The 27,252-nt window shown below is 37.7% G+C and overlaps 1 protein-coding gene across 6 annotated transcripts in view; it reads left to right on the top strand.

Moving 5' to 3' along the window:
• Positions 1 to 27,252, top strand: part of LOC306882224 (adenosine kinase-like) — a 188,806-nt gene that overhangs the window by 75,228 nt on the left and 86,326 nt on the right. For all 6 annotated transcript variants that reach the window (XR_013785226.1, XR_013785227.1, XM_079436719.1 and 3 more), the window contains exon 5: positions 24,570 to 24,742. Coding sequence is in view for 4 of the 6 variants with exons in the window: in XM_079436719.1 (XP_079292845.1) it covers positions 24,570 to 24,742 (173 nt within the window). In the remaining 2 variants the exon portion in view is untranslated. The remainder of the gene's footprint in view (positions 1 to 24,569; positions 24,743 to 27,252) is intronic.

Below are 27,252 nucleotides of genomic sequence, written 5' to 3'. Positions count from 1 at the left end.
AAAGGCTCTTCACACGGGATGCGGCAAGCAGTGGATTCGAGGTGGCACCCATGCTGCAGTCCCGGGGTGGACGTTACTACAAAATCTCAAATGACACCACACTTCAGATTTGTGCACCAAAATGGGAACTGGAAGAATTCTTTCATCCTCCATTACTGGCAGTTAACTATATTAATGCTAACTTTAGTGATGTGCCCTAATGCTTATATTTCCTGTCACTGTTGTTTTTAGCGGTCGGGATATGAACTCAAAACAAAACAATTGCCATGAATCTTGTATGATTTTTATTTTTTTACTCTCGTGTAGAGCCTTGCATTTCGGCCTGAGCCCGATGGGCCCAGACTTTGTCCCTAGGGCCGGGCTTCGGGTCAATTTTCACGTCATAGTTCACGTCATAGTTCAGGCCGGACCTCAGGCCTGTTTTAGGCTTCTCCTTATTTTTGTTTTAGACATCAGTCATTTAGTGATGGAAAAAAATTGCCGCCCTGGTGGAAACAATACGAATCTGTGCTACCGCGACTGTCAAGAGCGGGTCGGCGGTGTTTAGTGTCCCGCAGCAGCGAGTGCCGTCAGCACAGCTGAAGAGTTCAGTGTTCAAATACACGCAATAAAGCTTGCCGTAAAGCCCCAGCAAAAATAATTACCACGAACGTGTCCGGGGGAAATAGTAAGGAGATTTTTGAATTATTTACTAATAAACTAGTGTTTTCTGTCAGTGTCGCAAAGATGATGATGATCCTGACTCGCCATCTCCTCAGACGCACCTTTAGAGAGAAGTGCATCTTCACGGATTATGATTTTTATTTTTTTTCATTTGATTTATTTCGTTTAGTAATTTAAAGCTTTCTATAGATATATTTGTCATGTCAGTGAGGCATGTATTCGCTGACTTTCAGTTCATTTTTGTGAATTAAAGCGCTCCTGTTCAAGACAAGATGGCAGAATTTTTTTTTTATTTTTTTTTATTTTTTTTTTTAAATGAACGTTTTGTTGATATTGTGAGTGCACACAAATAAAAGTAGACCCTTTGCAGTTCCGAATGATGTATTACTCTTATGAGCAAAAATTAGGTCTTAAGTTTTTTCCACTGAAAATAATGCAATTGATTGCGCTGGTGCCTCCATGTCCTGCGCTTTAGCTTCCACTCTCTGCACAAACTATTGGATGCAGCGCACATTTATCTAGGTTTAATGCTTATACTAAAACAGTTCAAGCATATAACAATGTTTATCTATAGATGTTATCTAAGAGAAGTCGTGGTGATTTGAGAAGGCTAAATTGATCAAACATGCTATATCAGCCTGCCGGAAGAAAAAACTTGTTTAACGAACAAAAAAATGCTCCAAACGGTTTTCTAAATTACCTTTAAAAAAAAAAAAAAAAAAAACGAAATATAATCACTTTTCAATTTACATACAAAACTGAATTATTTTAATAGCTGAAACGAGCCGTTTTGGGAGAAGGGGAGAAAAAAAAAGATGTGCTCTGGTCGGACTCGGGCCGGTAATTCTGATAAGCTCTACTGCAGGGCTCTACTCACGTGTATCGATATTTTCTTACACCCCTATTGATTTTAATAAAATATTTTGATTGGTTAATAACTCCAATTTAAACCGTTCCTTATTTCTAAATGGTCCCAAATTTCTGCTAGTTTTAATGTGAGCAGTGACAAGTTTTATAAATGTTATTTTCTTAATGAGGAATTAAATGCGATTTAAACTTTGTGTAGAGGCACATTTCAGCAAAATTCAGTGTTTAACCACAACTCAATGTTTAACCTCAATCTTGATTTATTTAAAGTTACAGTTATGTATAACATTTGGTCATATAAATGATACACAGTGAATAACTATATTGTATTTTTAAATATGAATATTTATGAAGTCGTTCGTTTAGGTGCAGGGAATGTTGCAGTTTATATTAGATATGATTTATCCATGCACATTTTCATTTAACAAAAATTGTCCTTTAATTTAATTAAACTGTAAAACAATTGAGACTAAAGCCTATTAATTTTTGTTTGGTCAGAGCGACAGGGCAAATAAAAAGTATATATTTATAATACTGCATACCGGTAAGTGCAACCCCACTTAAAGTACCGTCTGTGCAGATAAGAATTTTTAGCATCTGCTTTGTGCTCAAGCCTCCAGTATATTAATCCCTGTTGTAAATTAACGCTGTATAAACTAGACTGAAATAACCTTTAGATTGGCCCGTGATTCTGTTATTCTTTATGGCTTACTAGAACTGTTTATCTGCCAAATGTTTTACTTTGCACCGTTCAAAGTGATTGACACACTTGCTCTTATTAGTCCTATCCTATTTATAGTAGGATAAAGTGTGAATGTATGAGTGAATTCATACTCGCATCTTTGTCTAAAATGTACTTATTGAGCCGTTTTAATTTGTAAGAGCAATCAAGTAATCATATGTGATCTCAATAGTCTTTTGTGTGACGGCTAATCTGTACTTTATTCAGCAGGTAGTGCGTGTTTTTTTTTTAGAGGTCGGTGTAGTTTCTTCATGCCAATCATGAGTGCCGGTGGAGCAGCCGTGGATTCCTGCGGTGGGCAGCTGTTTGTTATTCTTCTGTACTGCTCTTTAAGGAGCGGCGGGAGGTAGAGATGTGGGCTCTAATCATTAGCACATTAGCCTAACACATACTCTGGTGTGGGTGTGTATGAGAGCACGAGGGAGATTAAATCATTAGAGATTTGCTTGCTGCCTTTCTTAAGCAGTTTTAATGAATGAGACACCTTGATTATAACTTAAATTAGCGGTGCAGTGCAGAGTAGTAAACTCGGGCAGAAGCAGTGTTGTTGGGCAGTGCCCCGAGGCTGCTGCCATGCTGAGAGGGAGCCGCTCATAGCAGGATTTGCCACTGATAAACGCAGTACATCATGGTTTTGACTGAGAAATAAAAGTGACTGGATTTGGCTCCATAATTAATCCTGACCTGATTCGTGTCAAATGCGCAGTGTGCTAAAAACAGGACAAAAGGAAAAGAACATGCATTGAAGAAAAGCAACCGTGAAATCCTTTTAATTAACTAGGATAGTCGCCCAGCAGGGGGATTCAAGATGCTTGGTAATTTTCTTTGTTTGTTTGTGAAATCGTATCCCCTTTTGAATCTGTATTGTTCATTACTGGTCCGAATTGTGCCGTGGAGCTGGAAGCTCCTCAGATGAATATTTCATGATGAGCTGTGAAAAACTTGCAGAAGTAAAATTTGGGCTGACAAGAAATGATGGCCCACAAGGTCAACATTGAAATGATATTAAACAAGTAGTTGTTGTGCTGCAGCTGTTTGTTTTGAATCTCAGGCGGATCTGAGCGGGAGGATTTGTTTATTTATTTTATTTTTTTTTTTAAGACAATCTTCGATTTTAATTTTCAGACTAGGCCACGTAAATTATATTCAACACAGTACAATGAAATGCACTGAATACCAAGAATTTCCACTGGCAATTGAAAGTACGACCTTCATAAATGCAGCCATCAGTGAAGCGTGCAGCATAACTATTACTTTGAAAATATCAAACTACTTCTTTTTATTCACTTCCTTTATTCTGCACTGTCGATGTTTGAATTTTTTTTTATCAGACAGACTATTTAAAACGAATAGATTTTTTTTGTGCCCAGTGAAAGCTCATGAGAATCATATATTGATTTCTGCGTGTGAATGCCAGACTCAAGAAGAATTACAGCTACCCAAATTTTAAAGCCTCTGCCTGTCAGCTCAAGTAGTTAAAGTTGGACAGCGAGTGGCTTCGTCATTCCCAGGTGTGCTGGATAATTTCTCCGGCTCCCAAAAGTGTAGCACAGCCCCGTCGGTGTTTGCGTAGCGCTACCGCTGCGTTTCACTCGACTTGCCAAAGCTAACAGGGGCTGGATGTGGAGAGGCAAATTTGCCAGCGTTAACTCGGATAAACGAGCTTTTCATTCAAAGACGACCTTCTTGCTGTAATCTCGGACAGGGCTGTCAGGGCCTCTCTTTCTAGATCTCTTGCCTTGGGTTTTTAAGAGGATCCCAGGGGTCTGAAAGACAGGGAGAGAACGAGTGTTTTCTTTTTTTTTTGATGGGGGAAGTCAAGTCAAATAAGAGGGAGTGAAGACCTGGAATGATCTGCATCTCAGGTGCCACGACTTGATAAATCACTTTGGGGGTCCCAAGGACAATGGGATAATTGAATTGTTTTGGTATGGTTGTCCTGAAGTGAAATGTGCGTTAAATGTCTCTCCTCCTCTGTCTGTCTTTCTCTTGACTTTCTTTTTTTCTGGGTGGGGTAGAAGGGCTGAAAATCAGATCCAGCAGTTGGCTTCAGGGAAGCTTCTTTTGGCCCGTAACGCTGGGACCTGCGGGAGCCATTATAAAGCAGAATTCACATTTTTGCATTTTCAAATGGATTTAACTGTAGGGCTCAGTCCCCAGCGCTGACCCTGTTAACATGCCTTGTCTGGGAACGCGTAGAGCGGGCCAACCTTTGCAGGCTTCGTCGCTGCTCTGGAGCAAGAGGTGTTGTGTTTGGCAAGCGAAGAGGGCTTTTGAGAGACTGCTTTATAGGCGCAGAAATACATCTGCCACAGTCCTTAGTGCGTCTATTATTCTATAGTGCATTAATGGTCTGGAGAGGAATCATTTCCTGAGTGTAGTTAACTACATGCTTAAAGAAACCTTACCCAAAGCTGGGGATTGAGAGGACCTAATGCCCTAGTTCCCAGCCCTTGCCGCTCTCCTCGGGTTCCGTTACAATACAGTTACAGTCTGCCCTGTCAGAATGGCCTTGATTTATCACCTTGATTAGATTTAGGGCGCACAACGTGGGGTAAAACAACCTACTTGCCCTCCGTTCCAAAGCGTATAGTGTGTGAGACTCATCCGTGACTTGAACCCTTGCTTAACCCTGTTACGTCTTCAAGGGAACCACAAACCTTAATTACTGTGTTTGCTATACTTTTGAGGTTTGCATAGCTAGCGGTACAAATTAGTACAGATAAAATCTTGTTTTTACAGGATTTTGTAGCGAATAAGTGGGTTTGTCTAAGGTGGTCACAAATAACGGCTCCTTCTCAATCAAGATCTGTCTAACGCTGAGAAGCTATCGTTAGAAAAGAAATAAGGGAGCACTGATTGCTTCAGTTAGTTATCAATACGCAGAACGTACATCAGTACATTGCTGCATATGTGAATACATTCAGCCTTGAGATCCTAGTTTAATTAAATTCAGTTTAATAAAGAATGACCAAGCTTTCCTGGACTGACTGCTGTGTAATTTATGTTTTTATCCATTCCAGCGAGCATTGAACTGACAGTGCGTGGCTGGAGGTGGTAAATAAGTGTTTTCAACGAGAGTCAGCTATTCAATAAATCCAACACAGTGCAAAACTACAGTATAGTCTACTTTCCGAACTATCTCAGATGGGTTTAGAGTCTAGACAGCTTTTTTAAAATTATAACGCAACAAATTTATTGACATCCTGTTGTGCATGTCTGGTGTTAACACATCATTTAGAATTGAATTGCAGTAAAGTGGAGGCAGAATAGCAATTTAAATTGCAATTTCAAATTGGGAAGTAGAACCGAAATTCAAAGAAATTACTACACAAGTAAAGTTTGTCCGAAAGGATGCATAGATTTTATTAAATAGTATTTAATAAACTATAAATAGTATTTAATTCATATCAATTTAGTTTATTCATTTCATCGTAATAAGGTTAAAAGACTCGTAATGTAAGGCAAATCATTGAATTCTATGAAATTAAAGTTACATTCACTCTTGTTGTGGCCAATTTAAGGGAACCAATTCTGAATTTTGTCCAACCCCAAGTCCATATTAAAACGTTTTGTCATAAAAAAAACTTTGGTTGAATTTAGGTTTATATAATATGATATCTATTATTATAGCGCTTAGAAACTGCCCCGTTTCGCATCATACTCCAGAGCATCAGCGCCTGCAGTTTGCAATCTCTGCCCATACTGTCGCACTCAAAGGGGCCAATCCAGACGGCTTGCTTTATAGTTTGGTAATGGCACCCTTATTTTTCACCAGAGTGGGGCTGTTTTATTTATCAGACCAGTATTTATGGAGATTAATGAAGAAGAGTTGGGCCGGCTCTGCTGTAGTGGAGAGAGGAATCTAGAGTGCTATCTGTCTCGTAAATCAGACACTCCATGCTCGCTCATGTCTCAAACAGTCATCTCAGCCGCCAGATATGAGTCTTACTGCTCTCCATTAAACTCCCACAGATGTTTCCAGGCCTGGCAGGGGGGGTCGAGCGGGGGGTGAGATTATGTTGCTCACAGCAAAGACATGTAATCGCATACACACAGCTGCGAGTTGTTTCTTAATGTTGTAGCTGCTCGACACTGTTCCGCACTCTCACACTTTCCTCTAAGGATTCCTTGCATTTATTAAGTATACTACAATGTAAAAAACGGTTGTAACCTTGTGTCAGTCATCTATTTTGAAGTTGTCAATTTACATATGCATCAGTTTGTAGTTTTATTGTTATTGTCTATTTATATATCCTGCTTGTCACTGCTGTACAGGTAGAGATATAAAAAGGAGAAAACAAAGACATCCAAGGTCCTCTTTTCTCAATTCGGCATTCTGTTATGGGAGTATCAATGGTGACCAAAATAAAAACAGGACTCATTCATCTTTGCATAAAAGATTGTAATGCGTGCATTTAAAAAATACATTCATTAACTCCGGGGTCCAATTTTCTCTTGGCTTGTTTTCATTCTTTGGATAAATTGATAACTTCCTGTCGTGTTCTTGTCAGGCTGTGAGGGGTGTAAAACAGTCTTTTGTTGCTCTGCAAACCCTTGCGGCACTGTGGGGTCAAAGGTCACTCTGCAATGCCTCTGATCCTGTAGCTCGGTTTGAATGGAGTGCTGCCTGCAGCTTTTGAAAGGCTCTTTCTTTCTCAGGAGGGTGAGGGGGGTGGTCAATTTGTGCCGATAAAAGAACACAAAGCAACAGAGCAATGAACGGCCCTGTCAGACAGGGGAGTTTATTAACACGCCATGAATTGCACTAGAGTGGCTCCTGGACTTCTGTTTCAGAATCAAGCTACAGGGGCTTGGGAAAGACAAACAGGAGCTCAATGAATCTGTTTGGTGTTCAAGCCCCGAGCCACTAATACCATCATACACAAACAGTTTTTGAAACCTTTTATGGGAGTTCATTTGCCATCAGTTAACATCCAGTTTGATGCAGACACACACACACACACACACACACACACACACACACCCCACCCAGTAAGGTGGTGGTCTCGGTCATGCTACAGCATTATTAACATGACATGCATTATGGAGATCAGTGTTAAAATGTTTCTGATACTATGTATTAGGGTGAGGTGTTATATCAATACAGAAATGTGTATGTCAGTATCACGCATCTTATTGAAAATTTCAGCACATCAGAAGAACCATCAATTAAGCTTATTGTAAACGTGTAATGCAAATACTAAATGTTGCTAAAATGTATCAAAGCTTTTCCCCAGTTTTTCACAAACTTTTATATACTTGTTATATTACACATTTAATAATTATAATATTTGCATGATTTGAATATTAATAATAGTAATTATTAGATGATATTAATTACATAAAATTCATAGAAATTAAATTTTATAATTTAATAAATTTTTATTATTATTGTTATTATTATTATTATTAGATGATGATAATAATAATAATAATAATAATAATAATAATAATAATAATAATAAATTTAATAAATTGTAATTACATAATTTAATAAATTTATTTTATGGCTATTTGAAAATAAATAAGGCCATAAAATAATATTGTGAACATTTCAGTACAGTGCTTAGCCCTTAGGCAAGCACTGTATGAGGTAAAGGTGAGTAAGCAATTACGCAATTTATTTTTTTTCAAACTATCTCTTTAAGACACATTCTCATTCACCTCTCCATTTACCCCCTCCCCTGTTTTTCACATCCTCTCTTTCTCAGCACAACCCCCCCTTATTAGCACCCTGTCCCGGTGTGCCACTGATCTATTCCCTATGGGCGTCTGGCATGTGCTTGAGATCAAAGCAGAGTGTCAACCCAAGGTTCAGGGGCAAAACCAATTCACCTGCAGCTCCGTCTGGGCAGGGGAAAGTTTCTGTCGCTCTCTCACACTCTCTCCCCTTTCTTCACCCCCTCACCCCGCAGACAGGATTAGCATCCTGTGCGTCATGGTCCTGGACCAAGAAGCGCAAAGCACCATTTTACGACCAGATAAACTCTAGCCATAAATTGAGAAAAAGGTTTCACAACCTCTCGCTCTCATATTAATGAGAGATCGAGAGAGACAAGTCTCCCACGAACACCACCCAGACTATGCCCCCGTCGAGAGCGCCAACTTGCAGGACGCCCAATAGAAAGAGTCCATTGTGACGGATTATTGTGCGGCAGCCCAGGCAGCATGGGTTTGTTTCTTTATGAATAATTCAGCAGGCCTCTCCAGCACTAAACAACAGAGGCCTGTACTGTATGTTTAACCAGTTGGGTAGGGAAAACCAGTATGTTTGTCAGAAACTCTGCATGACCTTGATGCGCAAGCGGTCTGTTCGGCTGCATCTGAAAGGTTACCCTGGGAAATGGGCCTCCGTTGGTGCCTCTGATCTGATCTCTCAGCTGATAGCACCGGGTGGTTCCCTACAAGTGTGTGTGAGTTGCATAGGAAAGGAGAGAGTCAGACCGGATGGTGTCATTTACACTGTGCTACCGCAGTGTTCAAAGACACCGGTAAACTAACTCCATTCTCTCTCCCAAGCCCTTGTCCGAAACACGAAACCATACAGTCATGCTAGAGACCGCCGCCCTGGCCAAGAGGGGAAGTGGTGTTCACAGGCTCTCACAGAGACCTGCTCTCTCCTCTCTGAGGGCTCTTTCACACTGGGGCTTTTGGTGAAGGCCTGACTTTGGTTTGTTTGGTTGGTTTGAAAGCAGCTCTCTTACATCACCAGCGAACCGCACTCAAGTCCACTTGAAAATGGTGATTTGGTGTGGACTCCAGTACTGTATTCAATGAGTATGAACTGGGGATATGCCGATATCAAATTTCCATGTTGTGATTTAATTGCTAATGCTTTTATCACAGTATACGGTATTATCACGATATTGAAATTATTGCAAAAAAGTGTTGTCATTAGTTTTGCTTTCGTCAACGAAAATTGACTAAATATCGTCGTCAACGAACTGCTGGTCATGTGACGATGACGATAATTAAATGTATAATGCAATATTGTTGACAATAACGAGACTAAATGTGGTTTACAAAATAAACTATGCTAAAATTTCTCATTTTTGTTGACAAGACAAACTGAAATGATATAACGTTATTTCGTCTCGTTTAGTCGCGTTGTTGGTGGTGGTGGTGATTGTTGTGATTATTATGATTATTATTTTGCAGTATTTCTATTTCCGGTGTCTCACTTCAGGTCGCACTGCGCAGACGCAGGCAACGTCACTTCCTTAAGCCCCACTCTCGGCATTATTTAGTAGGGATGCAACGGTACCATTTTTTCAGAACCGATCCGATCCTGAAAATTCGGAGTATCTGCCGATACCGATCCATTCCGATACCAGCGCAGTTTTTTTTTTTTTTTTTTTTTTTTTTTTTTTTTTTTAAATCGATGTAGAATTTCTATACTTCTGTGTGTCTGTGTGTGTTACTCTTTTGTATTAAACACAATCTACTACATATAGATAACGTCATTTTAATAAAAAATAACAAATGAGAAAATATAATTATAATCTGACAAAAATACTATTATAAACTTTGTTTATAATACAGCAAAAGATGCTCTAGAAAAATCATGGGTGCACAATAGTTTTATAAAACCTAGTGAAACATTTTTATTTACAAATAAAAGTGAATAAGTGTAGGACTAAATCTGGTGAAATTATACACATTGCTCTTTGAGCTGTTGTAAAATACATTCATGAAAAACCAAGCAAATTAGATTAGATTCAACTTTATTGTCATTATGCAGAGTACAAGTACAGAGCTAATGAAATGCAGTTAGCATCTAACCAGAATATATATATATATATATAATAACCTTGTTTGAAATGGGTTTAGCTAAAAGAGAATTTTGGTTTCGTCTATACTACTAGGTACTTATACTATATTGACTGGGTTAAATAGAATTGTATTACTAAAAATAGACTAAAATACAATTTTCATTGACGAAAACTAGACTAAATGTCATCAGTTTTTGTCGACTAAAACTAGATGAAAATAGTCATGGATAATTCTGACTAAAATGTCATCAGTTTTCGTCGACTAAAAAGAGTATGAACGTGACAAACTAATAAATACTAAAATGACAGCTTCACACAAAGACTAGACTAAAACTAAAATTAAAACAGGCCGCCAAAAACACTAGTTGTCATAGTATAACAGGTTTAACTTCTTTCTTATAACAAAAATAACAGAACATTTAAATACAATAAAGCAATACACCAAAAATGTATAAAGTTAAAAACTTTACACAGATTAAAGAATTATAAAGACCAACAGGTGTCACTTTACAATAAGATCTCATTAGTTAACCTTAATGCATTAACATTTACAATAAGCAATAGCTACATTTGCTACAGAAGTTATTAATCCGTTTAAAAAAATACAACGCTTAGTTAATTTTAGCTCATTAAGTAACAGTTGCAACTTTTGATTTTAAAAACGTGTTATTAAATATTGGAATTACCTAAGGTTAATGAATGTTTAGAAGTATTTTTCATTGGCAGTTTAACTAATGAATTAACTAATGTCAACTAATGAAGCCCTAATGTAAAGTGTGACCAAACAATAAACACTTTTCAAACATATCTAGGGCATGTTGTAATACAGATTAAAATGGAAAAAAGTTTGAAAATAAATAGCCTATTAAAAATATATTTAAGTATTTGGCGCTGTGATGAACACCATAGCGAATACAAAAATCTGAATGGCTATTTAAGTAATTTAAACGCATTTCAGAAACAAAGTAGCAGCTGCTTTGTTTCCGGGTAACGGCTGCATTTCTGCTGTTCAGCGCCATCTGCTGTCAGTGAATGTGCACCTTATCCATAGCATCTCTCACACGCTCCGCCATGCGCTTCGCATCCGTGCTTGTTTACATCAGAGTACGCACGCGTCTTTGACGCAGCATACAGTGGTGCATTGTGACCAGTTGATGGGAAAAGTATTCTTAAAATGCATTCCAAATTCTGAATAATTTGTAATAATTCTCTGTATTTTGAAGTGCCCACGATAACAAGGTTGTGCATATTAGTTATCGTGATATCGCATTACCGGATACGGCACATGTCTAGTATGAGCAGTTCGCCTAGAGTGAACTTCTATTGATTTACATATGATTCGCTTATTAGCCTATAATGCATTTTCTGTTGCTGTTTCTTTCCAAAGAAACTGGATTAAACTCTTTGTTTCTATTGCATTACATTTTGCAAATCTGCTGAGTATTAATAGTAAAACCTAAAGTACATAAACAAGAGTAAAACAGTAAAGGCCAATTCACACTGCACAGACAAACGGCAACAAACAAGTCTGTCGGATCAGTGTGTTACCCCTGTAGGCGTCTGTTGCCATTGGTCAGAGTCTTTCACCCGACTGAACATGCTTAATCGGAGTTTGTTGGGTCGTGGAATGTCTGAGCAGTGTGATGATTTTCCACCTGTTTCCTGTATTGTTATTTAGCTATATTATTTAGGGGTTGGGTTGTTTCTGTTCTTAGACCAGACTGCTACAAATCAACCTTTTTGGTATAAGAAATGTTTATATGTACCAATGTAATTGCATTATTAATAGTCTTTATAGTGAGAGAATAAATCATAAAGTTGAGTTTAATACTAAAAATCAGTGAAGACAGTGTTGCCCTGATTTCGGGAGTAGTTAATAGTAGTAATGTTATACTTTTACAAATATTTGTTTAATATTTAATACAAGATTCCCCAACTATTATACAACAATACGTTTGAATATTACTTGACTTTTTACGTTACTTTAGCTGTTATTTAAGCGGTCTTGCTAAAGTCTAAGTGGGACTATAATTTACTGTATATTGATATTGAACTGATCATTTTAAGAGTCTTCAAATAGATACTTTGAAATAATTTATGCATTTTATGTGATGAATTTTTTCATAATTAGTGCTATAATTGCCCCTGATCTCACCGCTGGTAAAGTTGCTACCAGTAAGTGTTTGCCGTTTTGCCTCTGTTCATATTAAACAATACCATACTACTATTTATTACTGTAAATTCAAAGACGGCTAAATAAAATAAAGATAGGAGTAATATAAGAATAATTACATGTAAAATTCTTGTTTCTGAAAGTGAAGAATTCTTTCCAGTTAGAGAACTTTACTTAGCATGTGCTGAATGTTTCAGACATTTGTGTTACAGTTGCCTGCAGTATTCATTGTCTTGGATGTCATGACAATCATAATTCAGTTCAGAACCAGATATTAACAGAGACCTGCAGGGTTAGGATGGTGAAACTCTGGTTCTGAACAAGCAGTCAAACCCAGTATGAAAACAGCCTGCGTTCCTGCACATTACCCAGCAGCTCTGTGTGTGTGTGTCCCTTGATTGTTACATTAGATTGCTCTAAAACTGCCACTTATTGTGATGGTGTGGGCACTGCAGTCGCACAAGCAGCTTATGTAATAAGATTTTTTATTTTTTTCTCTCACTTTCCCCCGCCATCTCTGTCTGCCTACACTCTGAGAAAATTAGATGGTGCCGAAATGCCTGGGATTACAGGGAAGCGTGGCTGCGTGTTTGTTGCTCCAGCCTGTGGATGGGAAAAGATGAGATCTGTATGTTCGACTTGTCGCCAGATCTGTTGTGTTTGTCTGGAGTAGGGAGGGATGTGCAAAATTACATTTTCAGAATCAGCTATTTGGTGGGTTGCATAAAATAGTCAGCTAGTCAGTCTCAAGAAAACCCATGCTCTTATCTATGGTTCATTCTATCTATCGTTCGTTCTGTCGTTCTATCTATCGTTCTATCCATCTATCGTTCTATATCTATAGTTCTATTGTAGGAAACTCCAGTTGATTTTAATGAGTCAGTTCTTTCTAAACTGTCCTTTTCTCATTTGAAACATTTAAATGTTTGATGCATTTAACTGGATTGGTTCATTCAGACAGTTTTTGTGAACAAACGGTATCTCAAAAGGTTCATATCCCTGCTTTTTAGGTCTGTTTTATAGTGTAATTAACTTAATACTGTTAACTCAGTTACTCAAGTGTTTTTTTTGTTGTTGTTGTTGCATTTAGTGTAAATGTTTTGAAGTTTTAGTTTTTATCCTAGAAAACTATGGCCCAATTAAATTATGCATAATATAAAATTGAAATGTAGAAAGTATGAGTCATTCTAGTGAATGGTTTCTTCCTAAATGGTCCTTTTTTCATTTTTATTCAAGTATTTCAGGAAAAGATGAATTGTAATGAGTTTATTCTAAAACTCATTGTCTTTTCTCTCGTATGAAATGTTAGACATTCAGTTCATTCTAGTTAAACAGTTTGTTCAGGGAGTTCTTGTAAACAACAAACTTTTCAAACTGATTTGTTTTTGTTCCAGAAAATTTGACACTAGTTAAATTATATATATTTTAATGAGAAAGTTGTGTTTTAAAAGATATTACGTTCTTAATAGCTTTAGTATAGGATAGTTTTGCTTGTAGCCTGACTACTGTAGTTTAAGCACGTTTCTTGAGTTACAAAGATAATTTAAAGTAGTTTAACCAAAACCGGTTTATAGCAGCTGTGTTGGTGTCTTTTTTTTCCAGATAGACAGTAAAAGAGGAATAAGTCTAGATAAACTAGTCAATCTCACTAATCGACTACTCTGTTCTTGAATGACTCAACCAGCATGACCTATTCCTAGCCTGGGCAGAGCAATGAAGACTCCTGACAGGCCCACATGCATCTGATCATCCCTCGCAGAGTCGCAGGCTGTCTTCCTCCTCCGGCCCTGTCACTATGGTGAGGATGTCACATGGAAACAGCCCAGTGGTGGGAGGTGTGAAAGAGAATGTCACAGACAGCAGTCCAAATATGACACCATTGGCAGGGGGCACGCGGGGAAATGGCACACAACACCTCACTAAGCCACCTGAGCGTGAAATAAAGGAGATAAGAGAAACTGACCAGATGTTTTGCTCTGCGGGGGAGGCGTGAGAGTAAACCGCTGATAGAAACGCTGAAGTCCTGAGCTTGTTAGCCTATTGAGAGAGCTGAGACTTGAGTCCTATAGCGATGATTGATTTAATAGAAGACAGTGCTCATCATTGTCAATCACAGTGATGGGCTGCTCTCTCTTCTCCTGTCTCGTCCTGTCTCTCACTCTTATTTTTTTAATTTGTTTGCTGCTCTCTCTCTCTCCCTCCTGAGCTTTGGTGCCAGGCTGGGCAGGCTCTGATGGGCAGACGGCGAGTTGTCTTCATTATAATGCCTTTATTTATTCATGTGTCTGCGGCCAGTGACAGCCGTGCCTGTGCACAGCTCTCCTCGATGTCTGCGTCCTCAGAGATATCATTTTTCTCTCTCTCACTCTTTCTGCTCGCATCATTCTCTCTTCTGTCAAGTGCTGCTTTCAGTTAGCTTCAAAAGTGACACGCGAATGCACAACATGCATCAGTCACATCCAGCGGCCCACGTCAGCGCACGGAGGGTACGCGTCAACATTCGGCGGAAGAATCGCTCGACGCGGGCGGCTCGTGTGGGCCAGATTGCCTCATGACCACTTTTGGGAGGCCAGTGCTGGCTGTCTATTTCGGTCGGTCTATAAATAGCCATGCTGCGGTTTTTGTCAGTTTGATAAGCTTGTAATTGGAGTTGCATCCATCAGGTTACAGAGGGCTTTTAATCCTGAGACGTGTTGGCTGGGTTCTGGAGCTGGTTCTGGCTGGGTTTCAGGTTAAAGAGCATTCACCGCCATTGTTTAAGCCTGGGTTCACTGAGCTAAATGCTATTAGATTATTACAGTGTGTCAAAAGCAAATTAATCTCATTTTGCCTTTCTGTAGCTCTGCCAAACAGTCAACCCTAATCAGGCATTGTGTTCAGACTTCCTTTTTAAGCCCCTGGCATGAGTTACTTCGGGTTTTTCTAAGGATTATAGTTCAAAATTAGGTTATGTCGCTCTTTCACCTGAATTAGCACAGTTTGTTGGGATTTTACAGCTCTGCTGTGGTTAGTAGTCGGCCTCTTTGTGGTAGATCAAAAGAGAAGACGTGATTATGAAACGGATCACTTCACTCTAGGCTCTTAGGGTTTTTTTTTTTTTTTTTTTTTTTTTTTCCTATGTGCGTTGATGCATCAGAACCTGGTGGGCTTCTGTTATGGAACCCAGTGTTCGGCAGCTCTGTGCTAGTGGCCGTCGGAGGACGCTCTGATTGTCCTCTGGAAAATGAGAGATAACTGCAGCAAGCATGTGACTGAGAGGAGAGGCAGCTGGTGGATGCAGAGATACGTGCTGGGTCACCTACCCAAGCAAAAACCCTCACAATTGTAATGCTTCAGATAATTAAAGGAATATCAAAGTATGTGTCATAATTTGACCCATGTAACAAATTTGACAAGCTGTAAAGAATTTTATCGTTCTGGTTTCTTTTGGAACTTTTGAGGAAGAAATATCTCCCTTGTTAAATGATAGGATTTTTTTTGTTTGTTTAAGATTTGTAATTGATATTAACTATACATTGAAGAACAGTGCCACAGAAACAAATAAATGTGGTCAAATCTACTAGGTTCAAATGTTTGGTAAGATTTTGTTTTTGAAAGAAGCCAAGGCTTTAATTGATCACAAATACAGTAAAATGGTAATATTGCAAAATATTATATTCTACTTGTTTTAATATATTTTAATTTATTTCTGTAAAGTAATGGTTGGTGAATATTCAGCATTACCACCAGTCTTCAGTGTCACATGATCCTTCAGAAATCATTCTAATATGCTGATTTAGAGCTTCAGAAACATTTATAATGTCGCAAACAGTTGAGCTATTTGATATTTTTTGTAAAAATCATTTCGTCATCTTAGAATTATGCCATTTGTCAATTTAGTTATTCACGTGTTCTTATTCTGAGAACTTATTTACTTTTTTTTTTTTTTTTAAGTTTTGTATATTTTGGGATTTTATTTAGAAAACAAAGGTTCTATCTACGAAGTATACTCAATGCAAAAACTTAAACTCAATATCTCAAAATTGCTCAGAACCATATATTTCCAATTTTTTTAGGATTATCCTTATTGAATGAATTTCTTTGAAAAAAAAAAAAGTTAGTGTACATTTCATTTATTTTTATAGCATGCTGTTGACTAAACTCAGGAAGTGTGTAATTGTATTTGTTTGATTCACTACAACAAATACTCTTATGAGTCCTACCTTACTGGTCACACTGAGGCGGTTATTTTTGGTGAATCAAAAATATTGCACTTTGTTTTGATGTGGAATAAGAACTGGTCTCACTTCCTTTTCATAGATTCAATTAAAAACTTAAACCTAGTGAAAAGAAACGCATGTAAATATTTTAGATATTTAGGAATGTAAAAAGTTTAAGATATTTATGACCACAGAATTGCCCACCTTGCTGCATGGACCGTTTTGGAATATGGGATAATTTTTGTTTACTATGGCATGTGTGCATGTACTGATTTGTTTTATTCCTGTAATGGCCTAATCTGGCTCTAACTGCTGTGCTGTAGTCTTAATGTTAAAATAAAAAAAGTATTTTCCATACGATCAGCAAATTGAGAACGTCAGCATTTTACATAATTTGTTTTTGTTTGCATATTTCTCTTCACTTCCCCAAACAACCCTAATGCATGCATGCGTACAGTACAGTGTGAGTGCGTGAGAGTCTTCGCTTACGTGATCATGTGCAGCCACATTATGTCAGAGCCGGGCTGTGCGCGCCAGGCCGGGGGGCTCAACGCAGCGGGAGACACTGCTGTTTAATTTCAGCACTTCATCCCCCTTCATAATGAAGCTTCCCTCACGCGCATTTGCTCACACCCTGCCAATGCTGCTGGCGGGTAATTGGGATGTGACTGAGCATGAATATCCCTTACGCCTGCCGCAGACCGACCTCCCCGCGACCCTGCAGATAGCTCTTTGTCTTAATGGACATATCATCTTTTATTTAGATATCCATTTGAAAGTAATTGTCAGCAGGAGGGGGTTATTGCAGTAGATGGAGATGAATAGACTGGTGTTTCACAGCAGACCTCTTTGATTGGCTGCAGTTTTTGGCTGGCTTTGATTATGTGAGTCGGAACAAAGGTGTGTGCAGTGCCAAGCTGTTTTTGGAGGCTTATTAGAAGCACCGCCCCGACCCTATCCTTCCTAATCAGCTGCCATTGGAGCTCTGCTGTCTCCAAAACCATCAAAGATGTACGCGTGTAGCTTTTGAATTGCAATGCTGACACGTATGTTTTTTAGTTTAAATTTTTTTTTTTTTATACCCAAGGTTTACCATCAAGATGAGTAACGCTCTCGAGGTGCAGTTAAAATGCAATGCAGCATGCCATATGGGAGTGTTGTTGTCTGTAAGTCTTGGGTCTGTACACAGCAGCAGCAGGAATCATGGGAGATGACCTCAGGAAATCTTAGATTCAGCAGGGATGATCAAAGAGTTAAGCATTTGCTCATTGAGTTATCACGATTGATATATTTCCACCATCAGAGATGGTGCATTTTAAAGTGATTTTACTTTCTGAACGCATGTTCCTGGTCTTTGAGGTTGCCTACAAAAAGTAGTGCTGTCAAACGATTAATCGCGATTAATCATGTCCAAAATAAGTTTTTGTTCACAGTATGTGTACTGTATATTTATAAAGTATTTAAAAATACACACCCATGCATGTATATATTTTATAAAAATGTTACAATTATATACTAAATATATTTTTATATGAATATAAATATATACATGTAAATACATGAACGGTTCATTTGCAAAAACATAACTTTTTTAAACAATTCTCAAAAATCATATTTTTTCATTGTGCATTCCAATTAATCTCAATGAAACTGCATTTTTTTTTTTTAAATAACTAAAAAAACAGCTAATTAACACAACACAAAACGTGATATTTGAACATTTTAATGTTTATCTGTTTTTGCAAAAACTCTTCACATGTAAATATATATTAGGGGTGTAAAGATGCGCGTATCCGTATTGAACCGTTCGGTACGAAGCTTTCGGTTTGGTACGCATTACAAACCAAACGATTTGTTGGACTAATCCTATTACGTTTCGAAAATAAAAGAGCTTAAAGTGTGTGAAATATAATATTCTCAGTGCCACTGCGCTCAACAAGACAGCCCAAACTAACAGGCAACGTGCTGTCTGCCCCGTGACAACCTCCCCTTGCTGGGGTGCGTCAAAAGACGATCTTGTATCGACGATAGCCAGAGATATTGTCAAAAACATAAATTATTGGCAAGATTACAGTATTTGGCATTTCCAATTAATGTAGGCCTTTTACATTCTTATTTTTATTAGGCCTATTAAGTTACTTTTATTATTAAATTAAAATTACAATTAATTTGCCCTGCAATAATTACCACATAACTGACATGCTGCAAAGATAAGATTAGGTTATTTACTCAATTAAAATGTTTTTAAAAAAAGGTCTTTTAAAACTGGTCTATTAGGCTATATAATGAACTATAGTCCTATAGTTAAAATATTAACACTGCAGTCATCAACAAATCAATTAAATAAAAAGCACCGACTTTCAAAAACAACCTGTTTAACACTAAATAAGTTTCGTCTCTTTTTGTTTTTTTCACTATGTATGGGCCACAAGATAAATATTAATGGAACAAATGAAAACAGCTATAGCCTATATCGTTATCAGCATAGGCCTATGTTGAAGTAGATTCGTATCGTCGTCTCTGAGAGAATAAGCGGTGACAGGTTGAAAACAGAATTATTTCCAACATTGCGCCGTAACCAATTACCCCGCCCCGTGTATCGAATACGTACTGAACCGTGACACCACTGTCGTATCGAACTGAACTGTGAATTTTGTGAACTGTTACACCCCTAATTGTGTGTATGTGTATTAATCGCGATTTAATAGTTTGACAGCACTAATAAAGTATTCACCACCTGTGGACTTCGCTGTTTGTTGTTTTTACAGCAATACATCACACTGAACTTAAAGAGGTAAAAAATACAAATAAAAACATTTAAATAAATATAATACATGATTTATATATCATTTAAAGAACGAAAAGTCATAATTTGCACCGTCATTTCATTCTGTTCAGAAGACTTCACTCGATTCATACGGATTACGGAGTATGTCTTTATGAACTTTTTAAAATGTCCAAGTTTTGGGTGAATGGATTTTCAGTGGAGACATTGAAATCTTTCGTTTGAAAAGTTTCATTAAAATCTTCATTTGTGTTTTGAAGACGAATGACAGTCTTGTGGGTTTGGAATGTTCTCATGTGGGTGAGTATTTGATGACAGAATTTTAATTTGTGTAAACCATCCATTTAATTTGGCTTTGATCCAAAATAATTACAAGTATGAATCCAAAATAACTAATTTGAGAATTATTCACCTGTTTTAAACCATCACTAGTGCTACCAGTTGGTTTAAGACGACACACCAATAGTTAAATGGAGATAATTTCTGTGCAATGAAGGGCTTTCAATTGATTTTAGTATAAATGCGCCATCTGGAAGGTTCAATTTGGCAAGTCAATATTGTGGCAGGACTTGCACCATGAACATGAAAGCTCCGAACAACTCCACAAAGAAGTAATTAAAAGGCACAAAGCTGAAGAGGGAGGCAAGAAGATTTCCAAGTCATTGAATATCCCTTGGAGTTCAATTTAAATCTTTAATTAAGAAGTGGAGAAGAGTATAGCACAGCTGATGAAACTTTCGATTGACAGGATATAGTAAGTAAATAAAGTAAAATGGATTGTGAAAGTGACTTCACGTTGACTTTAACCCTCTGGGCCCTGAGGGTGTTTTGGGGGCCTGGAGAACTTTCGACATGCCCTGACATTTGTGCTTTTTTCAGTTGCTTATAAAAATATAAATGGCTAAAGTCTAATAACACTGTAAACAGCACAAACTGGGCTACAATGTTATGTTAGCAGCATTTATGTACATGATTGTGTTTTTGAGAAAACCACGTTTATGCGTGGTTAGTGAAAAACTAAAATTTTGAAGTCACTGAAATAAGACCATAAAACGCATACAGAACAATTGTTTAAGACTTTTGAGAATCGGATCTTGTAGGCTAGAATATTTCTCAATTATGTGAAAATTATTCAGCTTACTCATTCACAGAAAACAATATATTGATTTAAATTTTTAAAGACATGTTTTGTGATTGAAAGCCAATATGCGAGGGAGGTGGCTTGAATATTAAGTGGTTCTCACCTGAGAGACAAAGGGCCCTCCCCTAAAGCTGCTAATGGGCCATCAGTGTGACTGTGACTGAGGCAGGTAAGACAGAGAGTGTGAGGAGACTGAAAAAATGGGGTTTTTAAATTATTTGTATTTTATTTACAACACAGTATAATCAAAACATACATAATGAGGGTCAAAGACACATTATTGTGCACTGATCTAACCACAGAGATGTGAACAGACTTTGACTCGTTCCTGCAACAGATTCTGTTCAACAAGTGAAACCGATAAATCATGCCTGATATTTACGTGTTATTTAAGTGTTTCTGCTACTTTCCATGGATTCAAGAAGAAACTGTTGAAGAAGAACTTCTGATGTTGGTGCAGCGAGGAAAACAGTTTGAAGAGACTGAAAGTCAGCAGGATTCATCATCTGTGGTGCAGGTGTCTGATTCAATAAAATACAAACAACCATTGTATTTTTTTATCAAAAAAGAGAAAAAACATTTGTGAGCATGTTTATATCAGGAGCGTGTGTGTGTGTTTTGTAGTCATAGACTCATTCATGTTTTGTATTATCGTAAAAAGACATTTTTCAGAAACTAATTATTATTGTTTAGCATGCAATTATACTAATTTTTGAACAGAGTAGACTATTAATCATAAACATGTTGTAAACATACTTAGACTCGTAGCATTCATCATGTTACAATGTACTCTCATATTACTTTTATTGTTTTATAAAGAGCATGAAAACATACTCGCGCCGTAAGAAATTTAAATACAATGAATTGGCCATCATATTCAAAATGTTTTACTGGATTTCAAACATTTTAGTCAGGAATTATAGTTTGGGGAAAACCCAACTATGATTTTTGTAGTCATATAGCCATCCTGAAGATCATGTATGATTTTATAGTATAAAAGATATGATTCTGCAGTCATAGACTCACTCATGCTTTATACTATAAAAGGATGAACTTTACACTATAAAAAATATATTTTATATCTGAGAACTAATTATCGTTTAGCACGCTATTAAAATATATTTGTGAACCGATTATTAATAATAAACATGGTCTAAACATTCTGAGATGCGTAGCATTTATCGTGTTGTAGTTTGGGAACAACCCATCTAGTAATGTGTTCAAGTTTATGTCACAATAACACGTTAACTAATGCAGAAAAGAAGCATTACTTACTCATCAGATCGATCTTCTGTACTTGATGAACTCTTGCTGTTATTTTAAGGGAAATCCAGCCTTTACTCAGCGCGTCTTCCAGAAACTAACAGTAGCAGCGATGACCTCTTCACTGACGCTTTGTTTATGCTCCGCGCGCGGGTCACGTGGTTATTTGCATGTGAACGCGAGGGGGCGGGATCTCATTAAAAATAATGAGTTAAACGGGACAGACTGAATATCGTGTTGGTTTCATACGGATTACTTCATCACAGAATATTTATTTTCGATATGACTGACTTCATTTGAAAGTGGACACTTCAGGCTTTCTATAGAGATAACTCTCGTCTGTGTGAGTATTCGCTGAGTTGCACTTAATTTTAGTGACGCATTTCTGAAAACAGATCGCAGAGACTGAGAAGACAGAGCGCGCACCCTGTTTGTTTTCTTTATTCTTCAAAAGCACAAAGTTTAGTTGTTATTTTGAGTGTATACAAATAAAAGTAGACCCCTTACAGATTCGAATGGTGTATTGCTTTTATCTGAACGATCAAAAATGGCAGAGTAATTCAAGCTCATTTCTGCCTTATCAGGAAAATCTGCCCCAAAACGCGTATTCGCGTTTGTCGGGCTCAGAGGGTTAAAGCTCCTGAGGTGCCCACTGCAACATTAGCCTCATCAACAGCTTTAGAATGGTTTTGTTTTTTAGCCTAACATTGAACAGACAGTGCAGAACTACTTCCATACTGTAAACAGAGGTGTGTTGCTCCACAGACAGACACTGTTCTTTGGTTGGAGAGATTAATTACTCATGTATACAGGTCATCTCTCAGGCAGAGCATCTCATTCACAAGGGGCCCCATCAACAGACATTGCAAGGTTGCAATAAAAGCAGCAAACGTAGCACCGTGTACTCTAATAAATCTTCTGAGGTTAAACCCCACAGCACTAAAAACCTAGAAAGACCTTTTCATCATCCCCATAAAAGTGGCAATGTCACAGTGTTTGTTGTAAGACACCGTCCAGGGTGCTGGAATTAGTGTTCCCCTGTAATCTAGTTTAACACAGCCTACAGTAGGGCTGGGCGATATGGCCTAAGAAAAAAATCCCTGATTTTAAAATCAATCTGCAGATGACAAAGAAATTGTTCAAAACAAATTTTAACTTCATCTTGTTTTGATTTTCCCTTCTGGGATTTAATCTGAATCTGGATTTCCGCCTTGGAGTTAAAGTGCAATCAGAAACAACAAGCCAAAAAGACTAGATTGCAAACCATTGTAAAAAGTGAATGTAACTTAACATAACGTAACATTGTGACCCTTTTTGATAAGTTGTCTTTAAACGCAAGTTTTAACATCTTGTACTTTGTACGCTCAGGACGCACATGCGCACTGAAGTGATTTAACGGTAATCAGTTTTTCCACATGGTGGCAACACTGTTCCAGACCGTTGTTTCACAGTTGAAAACAAACTAATGAGATGGACATCAAAATAGCTGAGACTGCAACAACAGACGCTCACATTGACATTGTGAGCGAGAGGGTATACGACAGCTCAGCTTTGGTTTAACAGAGTTAAAAAAAAATATTTATCAGTCATGACTTAACGGGGAAAAAAAGAGCAGACACTGAACATGGTTGAAGCTTTCTAGAGCACGAAAGGCTGCGCGTTCGCGTACAAAAACGAAGTAACGTTAGGCCTTTAACATCATGATGTCTATCAGCCATCGGCGATGGATGATGGCATCGTCTATCGGCCAAACCCTATATGGCAAACACGCGGGGGGTGGGGTGGGCTGAGCTCATTCGGAACTACGGGAGCTTAGAGGGGAGCGTCGGCGGATTTTAAAACGAAAACCGATTTTCATTCAAACAAATCGACGTAAACTACACATTCGAGTTAATCGATAAAATCGATTTATCGCCCAGCCCTATCCTACAGACAAACATCCTGTATCTCACTTCATTGTTCCATCAGTTTTTGTTCAAGTTTCACTCCATCATAGTGGATCACGGTATATTTAGAAGCGTTTATAAGTCCAGAACTCAATGCAATATCAGTAGCGCCACCCATCTCAGTGCCAAAAAATATGACGTGGTCTACAGATATGGATACTATATTGGCAGCTATATTGCTATAAACTGAAACTTTTTAATGTTATCCATATAGGTAAAATGGGCTGATACATTTAAGATGATAAATTGAAGCCAAATTTGTAGTTGGCTTGCCTAGTGCTCTATACAGATAAATTAATGTCAAGCCTCACAGATGTTTTTATTTTTTTTTTTATTTATTTTTTTTTATTCATAGTAGGCCTATACTTTTTTTTTTTTCAATTAACTGTGGGGTAAAAAAGTGCCCTTTTCCTAAGCAGTCCAAATGTAAATCAATATCTAAGTCAGTTTGTTGGTTATCTGCTTTAAAATATAAATATTTTTAAGTCACTGTGTCATTAAAATGTAGAATATTAAACCATGGTAAAACTACACATATATGGAAAGTAATAAGAAAAAATAAAGCAGGAAAAATATTTTAAATGTAAATATTTTGAAGTCAAGTTGTTTGTCACGCAATTGAGTTTTCATCATTGATCATTGCTGGCAGGTCCCTAACAAAGTCTTTATGAAATGCTAAACGATTCATTGTTCCTTGACTTAAATTTTTTTTAACCGTGAAATGTATTTTTCTTTTCCTTATCAGTTTGCTATTACTTCCTGTTTTCACTAGTTATTCTCTTGCAGAGTTGCACGCACAGGGCCTCTCTACCACAGTCTATTTTGCCTTTCCAGGAATTGTCAATATATAGACAACTTCCTAGATCCTGGATATGTGATTTCCAGTATTTTTTTAAGTGTTAGAAATGGAAGCTGTGTTTACGTGTTAGAATAATGGCTTTTCCTCTTCTCTCTTTCCTTTGAATACCCCCCCCCCCCCCCCCCCCCCACCTGCCCAATCTGTCCTTCCTCTCAGTGGATGATCCAGGAACCGCATAAAGTGGCCACCTTCTTCGGCTGCATTGGGAAGGATAAGTTTGGGAAGATCCTTAAGGAGAAGGCAGAGGAGGCCCACGTGGACGCCCACTACTACGAGCAGAGCGAAGAGCCCACAGGGACCTGCGCTGCCTGCATCACTGGCGACAACAGGTCAGCCACCCCTTTCCTCTAGGGAAGGGCCCTTATCGCTTCCTCAGGATAGCAAGCCACCCCCCCCCCCCCCACACACACACACACACACAGCGCACATTCACACACCCCACCTTACTATGCATTGGGACTTGCTGTTCCCTTGCCGGCTGTTCTGCTCTTTTCTGCCAGAGCTCTTGATTTATTTGCTGGGGTTAGATCAGCACAGAGGTATTTTGATACACCGCATGACTTGGCCCTGAAGGGTGCAAGATTCCATGACTGAGCAGATATGTGAAACTGCTTGTGCCGAATTACATGCTACCTACACATTTGAACGGAGCAGACTGATGTGTTTAAGTGTCACTTACTATTTCTCTGCTTGCAAAGAAAATGCTATAGTAAACATGGAAGTTTATTGACTAATCTGTAGTCGTATGAACTCTGAGGACTTGTTCAAATGAACACCAGGTTTAAAGTTCTGATGGACCGCTGACACATTTTTGGAAATAAAAAAATAGTAAAATACTTACTTTTTTAAAAGAACAGATGTAAAAAATCAAAAATCTTGTGTGTGTGTGTGTTGGTGTGGGTGTGGTATGTCCTTGAAAGGCTTGAAAATAAGCATGCATCTGCAGGGGCACCGGTGTCAGTGACATCAGCTGAAACACTACATAGACTGATTCCTAAAGCAACTGTATTAAAGTTTTTCAGTCAAGAATAGGGAGTGATTTTTCTCTTTGCGTTTTGTTAACATTAAATGAATAGTTCCTCCAAAAATAATTATTCTGTCATCTGTCAGTCAATTCTGTCATAATGTTTTATTTTTATACCATTTACTCAAGTTGTTTTAAACCTGAATGCGTTTCTTTCTTCTGCTGAACATAAATGCTATTTTGAAGAAGGTGGAAAACCAAACAGTTGCTGGTCCTCAGTGACTTCCATAGGATTTTTCTTTCCTACCATCAAAGTCAGTGTGGACCAGCAACTGTTTGGTTACCCTCCTCCTTCAAAATATCTTATTTTGGGTTCAGCACAAGAAATTAATAGAGGTTTGGGACAACATGTGAGTGAGTAAATAATGACAGAAATTAAATTTTAGGGTGAACTATCCCTTTAATGACAGTCGACAGCATGTTTAGTGTCCTGTCCCTTTAAGTCCTGCACGCATCTAATATACAGACACGCATCCGTTTCTCTCTCAACCGTTTACTTTCATTTTAGAGATAACCAACTCAGTCTGTATGTAAACCTTGTGTGTTTTGACAGTATTAGCGTATTAGCAGTATTAACTTAGTTGAGTAATCAGGTGGTGTTAGACAGGGCTTTTTAGTGTGCTTGCTTTAGGTGTATGCGCTCAGAAAAAGACATCAGACCAGCGCGCAAATTAAGCATTTAACCAGCAAGGCTTGTGTGCAAGTAATGTACTTTTGCGAATAAGTGCAGTGTCCTGTCAGGTAACTCTACTGCTGTATTTCGTGTTGTACAGTATATAGAGACGGAGGTGCCAGAACTGTATTTGACAATGTGTTCTGTAGCACGATACTACGATACTTATTCAAAAGTAGATCGTGGAGACATTTTTATCGTCCACGATCAAAAATATAAATAAATTGGTAATATGAGTGTGTACTGTGTATATTTATGTACTGTATATATAAATACAAACATGCATGTATATATTTAAGAATTTTATGCTTATATATTAAATATACATAAACATTTATATAAATACATATAAATATTTTCAAAATATATACATTTATATATGTATATACATTATTTATTTATTTATTTATTTATTTATTTATATATATATATATATATATATATATATATATATATATATATATATATAATAAACACAATACACATACACATATTAGATGATGACAAAACGAATATCGTTCAGTTTGAGTCTTGTAAATGGGGTTAATTTTAGTAACCACACTAGCTGATTCATATTTTGAATCTTTCTCTAGAAAGATCCGGCTCAGAGTCGATTGGTTCAAAAATCAGACTGGAAGCTTCATGCTGTAGATTCACAACAGCACTGCTTAGTAGTAGTGCAGGAAACTGTATTTTGGAGCTTGACCATTATGGTCACTATAAACTGATTTTATGTGCTTAGGGGTTCTTCAAAGATATTTTTGGGATTCATTGAAAAACATACACTTTAATTATGACACAATTTTCATTTTTGGCAGGACTATTCCTTTAATGAAATAAGCATGCATCTGCAGGGGCACCGGTGTCGGTGACATCAGCTGAATAATAGATGCTCCTCTGAGGCGGTCGTGATCGTTCAGGTGGTGATCTGCATTTGTTTTGCATGTTGTCAGCCATGCTGTTGCCTTTTAATCAGAGCTGCTAACAAAACTATTGTAAGTGTGTGTTTATGTGAACAACCGCTCACAGGTGTGTCCTCTCTGAGCCAAGCTGACAAATGAGGCATTGCAGATCATCCTGGTCACTTTATTGTGGATTTATGCATTTGCTGTTATAGAATTGATGTTGAGTGAGTTTTTATG

This window comes from Barbus barbus (genome assembly GCF_936440315.1).
Source record: "Barbus barbus genome assembly, chromosome: 16".
In the NCBI taxonomy this organism is placed as follows: domain Eukaryota; kingdom Metazoa; phylum Chordata; class Actinopteri; order Cypriniformes; family Cyprinidae; genus Barbus; species Barbus barbus.
This window is presented reverse-complemented; position numbering and strand designations above follow the sequence as displayed.